The following is a 17,673-nucleotide window of genomic DNA, read 5'->3' as shown; positions in this document are numbered from 1 at the left end:
CTGCAGGCCAGATTCTTCCCTGCTGCAGCTCAGTTAGGTCAATGTGATGATATACTCTGATCCATGGGACTAGTTTACCTTTTGAGTGTGGTGGTGTATTTAAGACTTGCAACAAGATGACTTTACCTTCTATTACTAAAAAGAAAGGTTGAGATCTACCACAAAAGAGAAATGAAATCCCTTTGCTCATCTCAGTGATGAAAATGGCATAGAGGACTCATGTTAAATGAAGCATTTTATAGTAAAGATGGATATGGGACACCAGACACGTCCTGAGGAGAGCTGACCGTTTCAGGTCTGTACTCTAGTTGTCTACACACAAAGCTTAAACAATTTAAGATAAAGGCTGCTTTAATGATTAAAATTATTTTTACACAGAGCAGATGGGCAGAGCATTAGAACTTATACAGCCTGCTTATACTTATATAAGCATAATGAAAATGGCTAGGTGATTTATATAAACACACTTTTATGCAAACTTTCATTGTCTTAAAGGCAACAGTAGCAAGGAAAAGTTAATACATACTTCCAAAATGATGTTAGATGGGATATGTTCTTGGAATTGTCTTAAAACCCACCCTGGATCTGCTCCACCACTGAAATCTCCTACTTTGGACCTGAGGTCACTGCTTGTCCTACCTGAACTCAGTGCTGAAATTTATCATTAATACTAGTTTTAAAGACCAAGACTTCATAAAGCAAACAGTGCTATACACTACTACGTGTTTAAGGTTCTCACACTCACCACAGTAGCATCTCTCGCAGTGTTCTCAGTCTTGGTACCTCCTGGGGCCCCACATGTTCCTGCTGTCATTAGCAGGAGAATTGTAAACAGCGATAAAGAACAAGTTTGACAATAAATTATTAACTCTTTCTTCCAAGAGAAGCTGTAAAGAATTATCCTCTCCTGATCAATTGTCTATACGAGTAATGGGGACCCGACTGGCTCAAAGTGGGTAAGAGTGATATAGCCCCTCTGGGCAGCTTTCTCACACAGCTGCAGAAAATGTGTTTGGCATTTATTAATGCTGTTTGGAGCTTGGCTAATATGGTCCATGCTGCAGAAAGATGGAGAAAAGCCTTATGTCAAGACATGATCTGCCTGATCTCCCATCCCATCTTCAGCCATTGCTAGAAGCTCTGAACATAGACTTGCTCTGTCCATTGGCACTCCTGCAATTACCACTATTTTTGGCAGGTCCCTAAACAGATGCACTCAAAACAGGCTGTGAAATGTATCCTATAGAGAAAAGATTTATCCAAGAAAATCACCAAATTCAGACCTGTCAGAGGCTACAAGCTAAGCATTCTCCTCTTTTGGTTCTCATCCTTGGAGCAGCACAGGACACATCATTGTGCACACACTGTCTTTACGTCACTTACCTTTTGGCTCCTTCCTTTTTCTCAGGCTAGTGTCTGATAGTGAACTAGCATAGGGAAGTCCCGGGGTTTTGACAAAAGACATGTGCCTTTGCTACTTTCCTGCCTCTGACAATCATTTCTGAAAAGAAATTACATGTTGTGCTCTCTTTCACTTCCTGGAAGAGAATACAACACCATCCCTGATATTCACAGTGTATCGGGCACCATCTCCTACCTCTGTCTATAGTAATGCTATTATTTGACTTGGTTTTTAAAAACTCTCCTATGATTTTATGTCTCACACAAGCAAAATACCAAAAAGCAGCACTTGCCATTAATTGTTTGCAGAGAAAATACAATAATAAAAGTGCATAAACTGCAGAGCACAGAACTAACTCCTCTTTAGCTTTAGGCACTCAGATACCTCAGCCACAAGCACAGCTTAAGACTAAGACGATCACAGCAATAAACCACACACCATTGGTTAAAGATGCCGGGATGAGTTTGGTGCAGAGTTCACAACTAGCAGAGGTAGCAAGGTCCAATCTAAAACAACATTTTCATTCATATTTATTTCCAGCAAAGAAACATCTGCTAGCCCCCTCCAATTACCCCAGCAGTAGCCAGATTAAACCAGTTTTCACGCACACAACAGATCCATCTGTTCTTGATCACTGATGAAACAGAACCCGTGTGTACCACTTTACATACCAGTAAAGAGACATGTCATTCTGTTTTGCAACAGAAGTGGGGGGAAGGATAATCAACGTTACCAGTAATAGCACAGGATGCAAACAGAACATACTGACCAGAGCCAAACATGTTACAAAGAGCAGGAACATAAATTATAAAGCAAATATAAAATGTTTTGGCTACTTTTAACTAAGTACTAACAACCAACCAGGGATTATCCTGACTAAAATTGTATTGTTTTGGAAAACATCACAGGCCTTTTGCTGGCTACAAAGTGAACTGCTGATGCTCAGCACCATTCATTTCTAGGAAGATTGCAGGCAACCGAACACCATTACAAATGCAGGTGACGGGCAGGTCATTGCACCCAGCAGCTCCAACAGTGTCAGGGTTACCCCAGCCAACTTAAAAACTGTGACTACAAGGCAGAACATGGCACTCATTTGTTAGCTCTGAGCTTCACAAAGCTAGGTCGCAGCAAGGCAGTGACAAGTAAGATTTCCATGCTCTTTCCAGCACTCACTAGCAACTCTGGTCAAATTAGAGATGCAGAAAAGAACAGCAATCACACGTGTTATACCATATACAATCTATGCAGCTTGGAACATAAAACTAAGAATACACAGAGAGAAATGTAAGCAGAGAAGACATGCTGCTAGCACGTAAGCTGTTAGGACAGAGACACTGAAAGAAAACAGAGCAGAAGCAACAAGTCACAATGCTTCAAATTTCAGCACTGCTTTCAAAAAAAACATAGAAAACCCACAAGCAAAACTGATGGATAATATATTTTTGTAGATGTCATCAGAGTTCCTCAGAAGCAATTCCTCCGTTTTGAAGTGGTTCTTACAAAGAAACAGGAGAAAGACAGGATAAGAAATAAAAACACATTACATGGGTGATGGAGGTACATTTTGACATTTTTAAACAGCAAACTTTTTTCAATAACCCTGAAGAAAACTATCCAGTGTTCTCCAGACTGATTCTTTTTCTTGTTTTCATAAAACCAAATAAGTCTGTACAGAAACAGTGAATATTCTACCAATGTAAAAATGTAAATAGAACCAACCTCTCAAACAATCTGTGGTTTCAACTTTTCCTTCACTGCACATTTTAGGCTGAATCTTTACTGTGAACACTAAGTCCACACTGCAATTTTGTAGCATCCAAGAATATTTTAACCATAATTATGTTTATGACAAAAAGTGATGGGGAAAAAAAAAAAAAAAAAGATGACTCTTCAGCTCTTCAGCCCTCATATACCCCTTACTAGAAGCAGAGGGACTAGAGCATCTGTCATACGAGACAAGGCTGAGAGGTCTGGATTGTTCCGCATGGAGAAGGCTTAGGGGGATCTCATCAACGTGTATACGTACCTGAAGGGAGAGTGTAGAGAGGATGCAGAATGTTGACCTGATGCAGGTCAACTAAGGATTGAGATGAACAACTTCTAATTGATCTATATTGCTCCTTTGATTAGATAACTAAAAAGGAGCATTCTACTTTCTTGGTTAAGAAACACATCAAAAAGTTGCATCTTTCTCATATAAAGCTATTGTTTTAGCCAAATGCATTCAGTCAATGAATTTCAGTGCTCCAAAACTCAAAAGGGACTAAGAACTGATGAAGTGTTTTGAAGACAACGTAGTGTCCGTGTGCCAGCTCTCACAGCGGTGGTATCAGATACCAGACCACTCACAGAGGAAATATCCCATCAGTACAGATCACAGCTGCAAAGGCCTGACAAAAGCAACATTATACAAATCCTTGGTTCTTTAACATACAAAGCAGGTAACTGCACAGAAAACCAAATGAAGTACAGTAAAACCAGACAGTTTTGTCAGTTAAACATGCTTCCAGGGCAGATATCTCCCAGTTTGCTCAAAGTTCTCAGACAGCTACTGACACACAGTGGTAATTCAGAGAATGAAACTTGTTATTAATGATCCAGACACAACAGCCTCAAAATCTCTGCTAGAAATTAAACCTGTGCTTGCAGTTCAGCCCATTCTGAACACTGCTTTGCTGACATATGGCCTCAGAATGCTTCCTGTCACTTTGAATTTTTCTAAGGACAGATGTGGCCCAGCGAATCAAGTTGCGTCTGTGCTCCCCACTGCACTCCTAACAGCTGCATTACAGGTGCATACACAGTCTTTTACAAGAGGAGAGGAAAGTGCCAAGTGTTGCTCTGGAGACTGGGGTTGCATCCCCGGGAAATAGGAAAATACATTCTGAGATAGTGAAATATTTCAAAATATATAAAACTTTTCCTTCAAATCTTTTTTAAACAAAGCACTCCAGCTTCTTGCCATTCATGAAAGCATTTAATTTCTGCATTCAAGAAGGCCTAAGATGCTTAACTCCAGACCTTCTCAAAGAGAGCATGAATCACATTACTTTAATATAAAAATCAACTCCCAGTTTCCTGAGTTCATGGGGAAAAATAAAATATTCATGTTTCTCTTTAATACATTGATAAAATAAGCCATAAGAATCACAATAAAGACTGCAAGAAAGAAAAAGAAGAATAGTTCAGGAGGAATGGCTGTCATCCCGCAGATCCCTATGTTGCTGCTGACACGGACCAGACCACAGAGTACAGCTCAACATCACAGTGATCAACCAGCTCGTGTCCAGAAGTGGTAAGAGCTCAGAGCATCATTGTTCCTACCACTGCTAATCCATAATCTAATCAACCTGCTAGAACAAACAAGAAATGCTAGTAAATTTAAAAAATGACAAACAAAATTGAAAGGCAAACATGCTGTGATGCAACACTGGCATTCTTGTTAACATATAAATTGCACTTTGTTAACATATAATTGCACTTCCCACCATTGCAAATGCTAAACATTCTCAGATTATGAGACTATAAATACAGAAGTAGATGCAAATAGCCTGTTCGTCACTGATATTACCATGCCCCTGTTTAGTGCATAAAGATAGTAACTTCACATATATGAAGTTTAAGAAATTCAAGTGTTCAAGGATGCAGTAGAAATGTTATAATGTCCAGGTTTATAGTAGAATCTGAGATTCTCTCCTCTCATGAGAGGATCACTCATGAACACCACCAGATGTTCTGTTCAGCCACTTTCTAGAATGCATAGTGATGCCACTGAGGTCAGTGAATTCACCCTTCATCCATTCTGGGGTAAGCAAAAGGAAGAGCAGGTTCTCCTTGGGGTACGTTCAGCTAAGGAGTTCAGGCCTACCGAAATCAACAGTAATTCCGTTCAAAAACTAAGCTGTGAATACTGGAAAAAACACTGGAATTTCACTGCATGTTTTTAAATCTTATTTTCACATAGCTTCTGTTAATTTTTCAGTGATTTTAATGTCACCAGAAACTGATTTTGAAAGGGAATGTTCATTTTATACTGACTTGCACAGAAAAGTTCTTACATTTTCCTCCTACAAATGGAAATGCTGTTCATGACCCAAAGGCTTTCTGTAAGGTTCATAAATAGAACATTTCCTTTTCAAATGGAATTAGAATTCCTAATGACACAGATGTTTTATACTTTCCCTCTTTTAATATGTACCTTTGAATCATATCTGAAAAGCAACGATATAGTCTTCATAAAAGTGTAATACATATTCCTCCATTTAAAATGAAAGCTGAAAAGAGAATGTTTCAATTCTAGCTTTTGTCACCACTATTTCTTTGTGGTTTCACTCTATTTATGTTATACTGTCACAGTCAATAGCTGTGGCAACACACTCAGCAATAAAGGTATTTAGATACAATGAAGAATACATGTATATATATATTGTTCTTAGCACAAACTGAATTTGTATGACACTTTAAAATTAGAATAACCATTGCACCAAAGAACTTAAAAAAAACATTGCTTTTGATAAAAGCCTTCTACTTGTAATTGATTTATTGGTTTAGACCTCTGTGCATTTTTTTTTTTTAAAGTGCACTAAAATATTCAGTTGAAATTATTAAGAACTAAAGTATCAAGAACTGGAAGATTCCAGTACCTTCACATTAACTTCAACCCAAACTAAAATCTGTGTGGCTATATCAGTACACCCATAGAACATACTAATTTTTCCTAGAATTAAAAGCTGTTAAGAAAATCTCTTCCTGCCAGCCATAGCCATTAAAAAGGAAATGCACTGTACCTTCTGTGGTGTGCATTGCTCGTGGAACACTGTCATCTACAAACTACTTGGCTCAACCAGGAAGGCAATTCACAGAGCACAAGAAACAGAAGCACTCACTCACATACATCAGTGATTTTGTTTTTTAACAGGGAATGAATTAATCTTAACGAATGCAGTCCCAGACAAGTTTTAGTTCAATTAAATATATGTAAGGAAAAATGCATAATCAAACAGAATCAGCATTGCATTCAGAGACTGCTGATGGACGCCATGTATTTATTTATTCATGCTACAGGGCCTCTTTTAATCTTTCATTAACTTTGCCTTGGTGACTATTTTATGTCTAGAGTCTGAGATATTGCATTAGCACAAAACAGCTGGAACCCCCCCTCACTTTTCATATCCTGCCAGCCTCCTGCATTCTTCTGAAGCAAGGCCTTTCTCTGCCAGCCTATGTACATTGACTAATACTTGTTGGCCCTCACAGCCCTGGATTCTGCAAATATTGTCCTGCAACTGATCTTGCTCACTTACCCTGATGGATGTTGAATCTCTCCTACTAAAAAGCTGTGATTACTTTTTGTGAAGTTGTTTTGCTCAGCATCTCTGACTCACTGAGATATAGCTCAGGAGTCAATACTGCTCCCACACACTCTTGACAGAGTTCCCCTGGCATGTTATCTGCAGCCATTTTCTCATAAAACTATTTAAGGCTGAAAGAATTACTTGAACATCTGGTTTACTTTCTCACTCTCCATATCTATAGCCCAAAAACTCATTCCCTTAAGTGCTACTAGGCACTCACCTTGGGCTGTTCATAGTATGCCTTACCCTGGCTGCGTCTAGTAAGAGCATTGCCAAAGCAGTTCAGGATAAATGAAAGACGCAATTAATTTACACAGAGTACCTTTGGCATGATGCTCACCCAAAATATTCTTAGGTTGCTCACAGACATTCATCTGGTCATAAATTTAAAGAAAAGAGATCACTCATCTGCCTACAGTAATTTTAAAATAATCCATGTTTATTTAGTCCAAGTTATCCCCCTAATATTGCTCTTGATTCTTGAAAAGACTATCTCATGGAAGACATGCTAGACCAAAAGAGGTCAGGGCAATCATATTCACTAGTTACCTAATGTATGTACATTCTTAATGTATTTATTCATCTTTTAAAATATCCACCATATATCAACAGTCAGAGGTGGTCCATGCAATAAAACTGTTTTTGTTTGTATGTGACTCCGCATATGAACATACAAAGCAACTGCTTCTATCCCAGAAATATTTTAGGATCTTAGTCAAACTTACAGAGGTGTAAGTGACTTTGTAAGAGAGCAAAATTTGCCTGTGTGGCAAATTTGCAGCTCCAGATGTCCAAGCATGAGCACAAATGAAACACAAACATCTGCACACAGGTAAACAGATTTCTGGAAAAGGACCCAAGAACTGGTTAGATAATAATTGTGTGACAAAGAGTCTGTGCTCAATGAGTGGTCCAGATAAGTGCCATTTTACACATACACAAAAAAGAATTATGGACATAAAGGTAAGATGCATCTTAAACAGCTTTCCTGTTATTAATAGTTGCACAAGTTCTGAAACATGGCTGAGGTCTGTCCAATGCTTACCAAAGGAAAAGCTATCAAGGACGGGTAGGTTATACACATCCTGTTCCCAGATCAACAACAGAACTTCTGGTGCCTTCAGGAAGCCAGAAACTGAACCATGATCACTAAAACAATTGACGCAGAAGCAAACTAAAGCAAACTAAAACCACTTTTAGAAGCAAACTAAAAAAAAAAAAAAAAAAAAAAAAAAAGACGTGTTTCTATGTTCCTGTTGACATATGTGTTGACAGACAGAACAAGCAGGAAACATTTTCCTAAAAAAGGAGATGTGTTGTTTTATCCATGTGTTCCACCTAGCTCTTTCGTGTACAACTCTCAGACTTCGGTAACAAGCAGGACAGCCTTGTGATGCTTTAGGTTCATTCATATTCATGAGAGTAAATGTTTTCTATTGTGGTTTGGAGTTACACTGACCTCTTTCAATACTCTCAGCTAAAATCCATGAATATTCCTGAGAATCCAGTACTTTTATCAACAAGGAGAGCCATGCTGATGAAACCAACTAAACCCACCATTCTTTTCCAAGATTACTCTGGAATCACAAAGAGGAATCTTTTCACTTTTTAATATTTATGTTGGCAAAGTGTCGCCCTCCCAACCAGACATGCAGAACCCTTCTTCAGTTCTACAGTGCTCACTGTAGCATGCTACACCTCAGCAATAAGGCACTTTTACTTCTGTTACTTTGGGGTATTTTAGAAGATCACTAAATCAGTCACATTGTGACTCGTGTTTCAGAGAGAGTCCTAATATGAAAAAGAATTTCTTCAAAAAGAGAAGATATTACATTAGCTGCCTGGTGAAATTATATGCTTTCAGAACATGTCGTTCCAGAACAACCACTCAACTTAGCTGACTGCCAAGGACTTAGAGCATCGTGGAGCGAGACATGGCTTCTCATGACATCTTGTGGCAGCATGACAAGCTGACATGGTTTTTGGTTTGTTTTCATAAAAAGCAATTTAAAATGTTGCAAAACAGTGGTATTACAGAAAACCAAACACACAACAAAAAGCACCAATTTATAATTAAATTAAGGTGAACAGAATAGCAAAATTAACTTATTTGAGAAAAATTTCCCATACAGAAAGCATAATGACACAAAACACAAAAAAAATAGGATTGTTATTTTAAACTAATAAAAGACAGTCAAAAAACTGACGCAAGTTGATGCAATTCAAACTACATGTGGGTCACAGATCTAAAGGCAAGTATGGCTTTCTAATGCCTAATACATTCTTACCTATTATAACCACAATATCAGTATCTCCTTCTTAAATTGTCAGCTTGCAGGGAAAGATTGGTGCCAATGGGAAAACATTTCAATGTCCAGAAACTTAGTAACAAATGACTCCATTAGGCTAAATTGTATTGATATTTATGCTACATGTAATTGGAAAAATAACAAAATAATATTTTTTTCCATTTGTTTTTAAATTTTGCTGAGGAAAAAGTGTCTTTTAATCATAGCTGAAATGAATTGGGGATCCTTATTGAAAAATACTGATCCCAGAGTAATCAATAAATGGCCCTCCCTGAAAAAAAAAAAAAGTTAGAAATACCTCTTACTTAAATAAAATTCAAAACAACAAAGTAACTTTAAATACAGTCTTATATCTGAAAACACGCTCATTCACAAGGCAGTGAAGGCGATTTTCCCAGTCACTGACTACTGTTTAACACATACAGTTTCTCGACTGAAGTTATTTCAGTTTCTTACTATGCAACTTGGCTTCCAAAATCCTGATTCAGCCCTTCATCCAGGCTCTGAGAAAGTGGTAGATATTCCTGCGAGGGCAGACGCAGCTGGCTTTGTCTGGACTTTCTTCGAAGGGAACAGAATAAAATACAAGCAGGTTTTAGGTAAGCAACAAAGAGCAATGGAGAATGAAGAGAAAGCTTTCGGGAGTCTGAGGAACGTTCAACCAGAACTGCTGCTCTTTCTGAACAGTCAAGAGGGTTTCAAAAGCACTGTCTGCTCTGGTACACTCAAGGAAGTAAAACCGTTAACACGGAACTAACTCATATTTGGCTTCCACACATGAAGAACAAAATCTACGTTCAGCTGTGCACTCACTCTTAGGTTACTGCTTCTGCCACATTTAGCCACCACACAAAAGGTGAAATGAACTATGACTCTCCAACCTGCAGAGGGAGGGATACATGTGAAAAGCCACTCCATGGGCATTTGTTCACATTGAGTACTGTGAACTGTCAGCAGCCACTGGAAATCCAAGCTGAGGTGCTCCAGGGATGGAAGTGAAAGGAGAGTGTTGTAAACATAAGCTTGACTCAACCGATCCCAGCCTATATAGCGGAACGTCAGTACTATCAGATGCAGTACCATATATGCCTGCAACTGCTTTGGAAGATATTAAAATGAAGCACGTAATGCCAGTCCTGCATGAAGAGAATTGAGTTTGCAGGAACCTTATTTCATTTTTAAGACATTTATTTTGCAAAAGTGGGTTAGAAGAACTGAACCTGCAAGCATTGCTCATCTTTCTAAATCATGTGTGAGAACTGTACTGCACATTTTTCTTGGTCTCCTTACACTCACATTACCATGTCATGAAATACATTTGTGCAGTTAGGAAAGAGAGTCTTGTAGGCAGGAGATCAAGAGATTCAACTCCTCAACCACCACAGGGTTCTCTAACACTCAGCATAACTCCTCTCATGCCTTAGATCAAAAAAGTATTTAACATAAAGGACACTTTCCCAGAGAGATACTCTAAAGACATTAAAGCCTGCAAAGCACTTGAAGGATTATTCTAATTCCATATAAGAAAATTTGACATTTAAGACCCTGTCTGGTACCTTGACGAGCCACATGCATTTACCTTATGTTTAGTACAGAACTTTATTACATAACCTGCTAGAGATTGAAAAATAAATTTATGGCACACATGAATTTGCTGGAACACAGTTATAGCAAGTGTAGTAAGTAGGAGGTTGTAAAACTTGGACTGTGAATCTAATAGTCAAACCTCCATTTAATATCATAGGAGTGCTTTTGGCAAAATTTTAGGAGGTTGCTAGGGGAGGGGAAGAAAAGTCACTGAAGTTATTCCATATAAATTCCAAACTGGTTGCAGCCTTTCAGATGTACTAAACTAGAAAATGTACTACTGCATATTAAATAATTAACAAATATACACACCAAAATCCATAGAACTGAGTCATATCACAAACCACAGATCAGGAAGTCTTCTCTTCCTCCAGCACCAAATCCCACAGTCCTTACATGGACATCAACTGGCACAAAACCTATTGAGCTTAATTGTTGGAGAAGATACAAACCTTGCACATCTCATTCAAGGGTTATGGGTGTGGGAAGGAGGTGACTGAGGTGTCTTGATTGAACCCTTATGAAAAGGTCTGTTGAACAGGGGAGTGGAATTTTGTGGCCGAAGTTAGACAGGCAAGTGGGCATCTGCTTTCCAGGACACCACACCACGCTGGACCAATAATGTTCTACAGGAAGTAAAGCCAGCTTGAAGCAATCACAACTTCTCAATTTTATGTTGAATATAAGAATATAGCAAAACACATTACAATAAAAAAAACAACACAGTTGTACAGTATCAGAGAAATAGCAATAGGATACAGCATTGGGATATATCTTTAGTTGCTCCCACTTTGAAAGAAGGTTTACAGAGTAAAATTAGTGGGGCTTTTTGTCCACTTTTACAATGCAAAAGAAAGCAGAATCACGACACAGTACCACAGGCAGCATGCTGTGCAAAACAGCTTTCAGAAATTTTGGGCTGTCAGAAAATAAGCACATACTAATTTTGTAGTCACTAGAGGGAGCCATCTGGCATTTTCCTTCTGCTCATCAAATGTTTGAAATTCAAAATTCATGGCTCTGCTAAGGGAAAGATTTGTGTCAGATCCAAACATACCAATTAGTAAAGGCTGCAAAGAAGAGTTTGGATACCCAATTCACCCTCTGTCTCCCAGTCTTTAGCTAGAAGCTAAAATCTTGGAGAACATTATCTCACTTAGGTAAAGTACATCTTTGTCTTTGAAAGTAGGTTGGGAAGCAAGGTGGCAGAAAGATCATCTTCATAAAACTGTGGAACACATACACAAGAACAGGTTTCTTCTTCTTTCAGGATGAGGTTTAAGGAGTTCAGTAAACTGCCTTCTTCCTGTAACGGTGTTCAACTTACAGGGATGTAACACATCCTCACAACCTTTGTGGTACAAACATTGAGTGCAGGAAATTACACACCCTTAACATACAAATGCTACACTTACAGGTTCTTCTGACCTAGATCATTCACTGAGAAATTAGAATGAAACATAAGAGACTTTGCTCAATCCTTAACTACAAGGTGCTACAGAAAATAAAATGTAACTGGATGGAATTTTAAGTTGGAACTGCCAGAAGACAGCAAATCAACCTTCAGTGAGTCTTCACAAGAGAGAAGGAGAGGCCAAAGCTATCCCTATCTTAATTTTTAACAATCCCCTCTTTCATCAAGGTGTCTAAGCTTCCACTCCTAGTCTCAGCTGCTGTATTACTTTAAGGATACACTTCCATGAACATACCTAGTTATGATGAACAAGTATTTAGAAAAGCTAATATAGCTTACATTTCTGTGAAAGTGTATATAATCAGAGTGAACTATCTTCTCAAAAAAAAAAAAAAAAAAGGGAGTCTGCACTTCCAAAAGAGAACCTAATCACAATGAATTTGCATGTTAGAAAACTAACCAAGCCCCACAGTGAAGTTTTATAACTTCAGTTATATAACACTAGCTTCAGCAGAGCCATGCCTGATTTGTATTGGGGAATGCAAAAAATCAAACCAGGTTCAAGCATTTTCCTCTCTATCCTCTTCTGAGATACTAAGACTTTACATAGTATGTCCATGTGCTTTTAAATCCCATTGATTGATACCTCTCCAAATAGAAAACCTCACATTAAAACTTTTTACTTCCATAGTAAAAGAATCTGAAAGCCTCATACTACCAATAAAAATCAACATAAAATCATTTTAACTCATTATAACCTTCCCCCACCATCTCACTGGAAATAGGTCAGGAATAAATCAAGTCACTTCCAACCACCTGGCTTCCCATTGACCAGGCAAAATAAGAGAGAATCAGGATCCCCTACTGAAGACAGGCTTTAGCTTTTCTTATAAGGACTGCAGTAAAATGTCAGACGTTCTAAGCCCTTTCTAAATGGCATTCAGTACAACATAGACAGACTTCTAACAGAGCTGCTGCTCCAAACAAACAAAACACACAGAGCACAGCCCCTTCAAGCATGCTGTCTAGTCACAGTGTAACACCGTTACTGTATTCAGTAAGCCAGCCAGAAGTACAGACAGGATGTTTTTATTAGACACCACCTAACTCCTGAAGGATATTGTTTGATCTAAACAAATTTGATTAAAACAAGAATTTTTCTTATGGTATCACATACAGAGGTTTATTTCTAGAGACTTACTCATGGTTTTTCATTTGTTAAACTGTACAGTTTTAGTGACTATTGTTACAATAATAACAGATGTGAACTTTTTTTTAAGACTTACCTCACATCACTAGTTACCACATCAAACACTTAACATTAAGCACAGCACCACCTAAAACTGAACAGGTGCGCATCAGCCCTTGCCTACTGGTATGCTTTACTCAATTAAGCTTACATATCTCAAAAGCAGGTCCTCTCAGGAAAGTAACATTGCTCGTCTGCATTCTGTGGTGCTTGGTGAATCACTGCCGAGTAAGGTTTATTTTCTGTTTTTTATTTTTCGCATACATTTCAATACTATTAACTAATTTCTGTTCTGTAACCCAAAAAATACCAGAATGAAGAACATTAAGCAAACATCTTCACTTAAGCACAGAACAAGACTTAAAACCCAGTCAAAGGGAACGAATATTTCCTCTCTCCATCTTAAAAGGTAGTAGAACAATGGTTGTGGGCAAGAGTCTGAATATAGCTCATTTCTTTCACTGACTCCATTTTAAGAAATAACAATCCACTTTAGTGTTGCAGCTTTATTTGAAAGTGACTTAAGAGTTTTGTTAACACAAATTTTTATACAAAATCGATACAGTTAAAAATAAACTTCAGAGGTTTCCTAGAGCAGATTACAGACTGTAAGCTCATTATCAAATGCAATATATAGAAGAAGACAACCTGTTCAGTCATGTTCACAGACCAGCATCAAGTAATTCTGAAAATCTAGTTTTACTCCATGCAATCTAGTTTTACTATTGAGCAATAGCCCACCCAAAGCTTCACTTATTAAGAAATGAGTCTTACTACCATTCTACCTCACTGCATTTCCAATTTATAGTCACAGTTTTGACAAACTGTAAAATAGAAACACATCAAGATTTCTAATGATATGTTCAATTAGTAACGGTCAAATTTTACATACCTGATATTTTAAAGGAGTTTAAGAAGTCATGGACAACACGACATTTGGACAGAACTTCATGTATTGCAGTTTCCAAAGAACTCAGAATTCCATTAAAGACAAAACAAATCCCAAATCCTGCAACAGTTTCTTTCAAACCCTACCATTTCAGCAGTTCAATTTCACACCTGCTGGGATCGTATTTTTTTTTTCTATGTCTACAGTACAATATCCCATCATATGTACTGGCAGTATTATTAATATACAGAATATTAAAAAAAAAAAAACAACAAACACCTTTAGAGTCCTGCAATTCTTTAACCAGTCTTACCACACGCTTGGAAGAATGTAAGGCTCCTCACAAAATTCATCATTTTTTTTGTTTGTTTAACTTTTATTCTTACCTTTATCTGCAATCCGTTTTCTCAAATAGAAAATCTATTTTGAGGACAAACTTTCTTATACACACAGTTCCCCAAACAACCCATTTTGACCAGGGCAGGGAGGGAACAGGGATGGGGTAAACTGTAAAAGCTTGGTTCCATGCCACCCTTGTAGTCACACTAAAGATACTGTTCCTCAAATAGTAAGGCTGTAGAGAGCTACCAGACAAGAGCAAAACAGTACTACTCCAACTATGAAAATAACTGGTAGTGTAATTCTTGCACTTGCTATTCCCTGTATCCCATGAAGCAAAATGGTTCTGAACCATATTTTTTTCTGAACCAGAAAATCATGCCATGACACACAATCATATTATTCTTTGTAGAAGACTGAAAGGGTCTGTTTTCTCCTACCTGTTAAGCTTGATTCTCACTTTATGATCCCTGGGCTCAATCTGAATTGCTTTGTTGTGGCCCTTCAAGTACGTGTGCTAACTCCACAAAGGAACATCATCAGTGTAAAAGGCAGTAACCCCAGAAAAACTGCAACTTTAAGTATTTCCCAGAAATTGGAAGTTCACTTCCTGTTCAGGTTCTACCTTTTCCTCTCATCTCTGAAACACACATAAATCCTCCTTTATGATCCCTCTCCACCCTGTGATACTAATGTAAACAAAATCCAGTGATAGAATAATCAAGTTTTTGCCAGGGAAAAAGAAAAGCATCATACTGTTAAACCTTTGTTTCTTTCAAAAGAGTTACAGCAACTTTGAGAGACCAAAGTCTCATGCATACTATTGCTCAAAACCTTGCTCCCAGGTCCTCTGGATTAATGTACTCTGCAATGCTTTGAATCCTGGTATTAAAACGGAAGAGATATTGAACATTCTATGTGATTACAGAAACACTAAATATTCCAGTGAAATTCTATTTATGTTAAATTTGTGTGCAACAGACCTACTTTGTGCCTTGTGACATTTACAATGCAGATTTAGTTCTCCTGCGATGAGTCATTTACTATTCATTGGCATTGAACAGTTTTGCCATAGCCACCTCTTCCAGCATCATAGTCTTGTCGATATTCATCTCGGACCTTACAAAATAGAAAAAAAAATAAATAAATAAATAAAGTCTGTGATAGATGTGAAGAAAAATATTTTATCAAAAACTACAGCATCATAAGACTATCTATTTCTCAAGAACTATTACACCATCAGACTATATAGGCAAACTGAGACCACTGTATCTAAGTGTCCACAAGAAGTTGACAAACAACACAAAAGAGAAGGCAAGGTGTGTCATGCAGAAGCCCACAATACCACATAAACAAATTTCCTTTTTAAAGGAATTGGGCATTATTAATCAAGACAGCCAAAGTGAAGGTGGCTAGTCTCATTTTTCAGCAGTAAAAGCATCTGCTTCCTGCTCAACTTTAGGTAAGCTAAGTGCCATCCTTTGTGTTCTTGACAGTCTCACATTTTCTGGGCTTCATTACTCCAGACAGCCAACAAGTTTCTAAAAGTACTTTCAGTGAAATAAATGCATGAAAAAAGTTGTATATTCTTAGTGGATATCATCACCACAGACAAAATACCTTTGGAATTAATGCATATTACTATCTTTAACAACAAGCCTGAAGTTGCTGTTTCTTAAGTTTTTCGAAGTGTATTAATTCAAATAGCAATTATTTGGCAAAGACACCAGTCCTTTAAAAACTGGACTGTACAACAACCTACCTGGCCCCCTGATCTTCCACGACCATACTGTCTACCCTCCTTAAAGCCTGCATCCCAGTCTGTCCTTATGATCCTGTCATCAAGTCTGGTTCCATTAATGTACCGCATTGCATTTTCAGCATCTCCTCTTGCATAATATCTTATAAATAAGTTAAAGAAAAAAAAAAACAGGCTTCTAATTTCAGCATGTGGAAAGAACAAATATATCCCATGAGCTGCAAAACCAAGTATTTGTATGAATCAGGTTCCTGCTCAGATATTTTTAAAGGTGCCTCCCATTACGAAGCTACAGGGGCTAAGAAAAACTAACATTAAATCAGAGTATTGTGCAGGAATCCAAGCATGTCAGAAGCACATACATTGGATCAAGTTGTGGAGCCACACTCGCCCTCAGAAGCGCCAAGGTATGTTACCAGGCAAGGAAAGAGAAGCCCCACATATATTCCTGTCACATCCAACCGCCATTACCTCAGCATAACAGTGCAATCAGAGGGAACAGGCTGCCCAGGGAGGTGGTGGAGTCACCATCCCTGGAAGTCTTCAAAAGACGGTTAGATGTAGAGCTTAGGGATATGGTTTAGTGGGGACTGTTAGTGTTAGGTTAGAGGTTGGACTCGATGATCTTGAGGTCTCTTCCAACCTAGAAATTCTGTGATTCTGTGATTCTGTAATCCTCAGCAACACTTTGGGCCGAAGCCAATGCATCAGTCACGCAATGTACCAACAAAACCCTCAGACACATACTCACACTTACAAGAACCCACCTTCCCTTGGGCACCAAGGACAGGTTCTTCCTGCAGAGCTGGACTGCCTGCAGGAGCTGGGGCTGAAGCACCGGGCTGAAGGTGGCCTACAGGCCCTTGACTTCCACCCGCCATGCTGCCCAGAATCATAGATAGGGTTGGAAGGGACCTTTAAGCCCAACTAACTCCAACTCCCTGCCATGGTCAGGGATATCACTCACTAGATCAGGCTGGCACCTCCAGGGACGGGACACCCACATCGGGACACCTCAGTCTCTTTGTGCTCAGCAGCTCCCCCACCACCCAGGGCCCCCAGCCCAAGGATACTCCACGAAGCAGAACCCACAGGCGGTTTTCTTCACTTTGTCCAGCCCCATTATGATCTTCTTGATGTCACCACTCTTGCCAAACAGCTCGTGGATCTGTTCCTCGGTGGTGTAGAAGGACAGGTTCCCCACATACAGCGTGCAGCTCTTCCGCAGCAGCCGCTCCTGGTCATAACGGGTGCCCTGCGGGACGGCCGCCAGGTCAACCCATCTCCCGAGTACGGCTGCCAGGTCAACCCATCACGCGACCACCCCGTCACTCGGCCGCCAGGTCACCCCGTCACTCGGCCGCCAGG

The 17,673-nt window shown here is 38.8% G+C and overlaps 1 protein-coding gene across 1 annotated transcript in view; it reads right to left on the bottom strand.

Annotated features, from left to right (window-relative positions):
* Nucleotides 1-13,142: 13,142 nt before the first annotated feature.
* The window catches only part of NCBP2 (nuclear cap binding protein subunit 2), a 5,034-nt gene continuing 503 nt past the window's right edge, over nucleotides 13,143-17,673 (bottom strand). The window contains exons 2-4 of the mRNA XM_035334538.1: nucleotides 17,379-17,560; nucleotides 16,309-16,447; nucleotides 13,143-15,665 (exon numbers count right to left, since the gene is read on the bottom strand). Of these exons, the coding sequence (XP_035190429.1) occupies nucleotides 15,594-15,665; nucleotides 16,309-16,447; nucleotides 17,379-17,560 (393 nt within the window). The 3' untranslated portion in view covers nucleotides 13,143-15,593. The remainder of the gene's footprint in view (nucleotides 15,666-16,308; nucleotides 16,448-17,378; nucleotides 17,561-17,673) is intronic.

The sequence above is a fragment of the Oxyura jamaicensis genome, chromosome 9, assembly GCF_011077185.1.
Source record: "Oxyura jamaicensis isolate SHBP4307 breed ruddy duck chromosome 9, BPBGC_Ojam_1.0, whole genome shotgun sequence".
Lineage (NCBI taxonomy): Eukaryota > Metazoa > Chordata > Aves > Anseriformes > Anatidae > Oxyura > Oxyura jamaicensis.
Note: the sequence above shows the minus strand (reverse complement) of the source record. Positions and strands in the feature narration are given on the sequence as shown.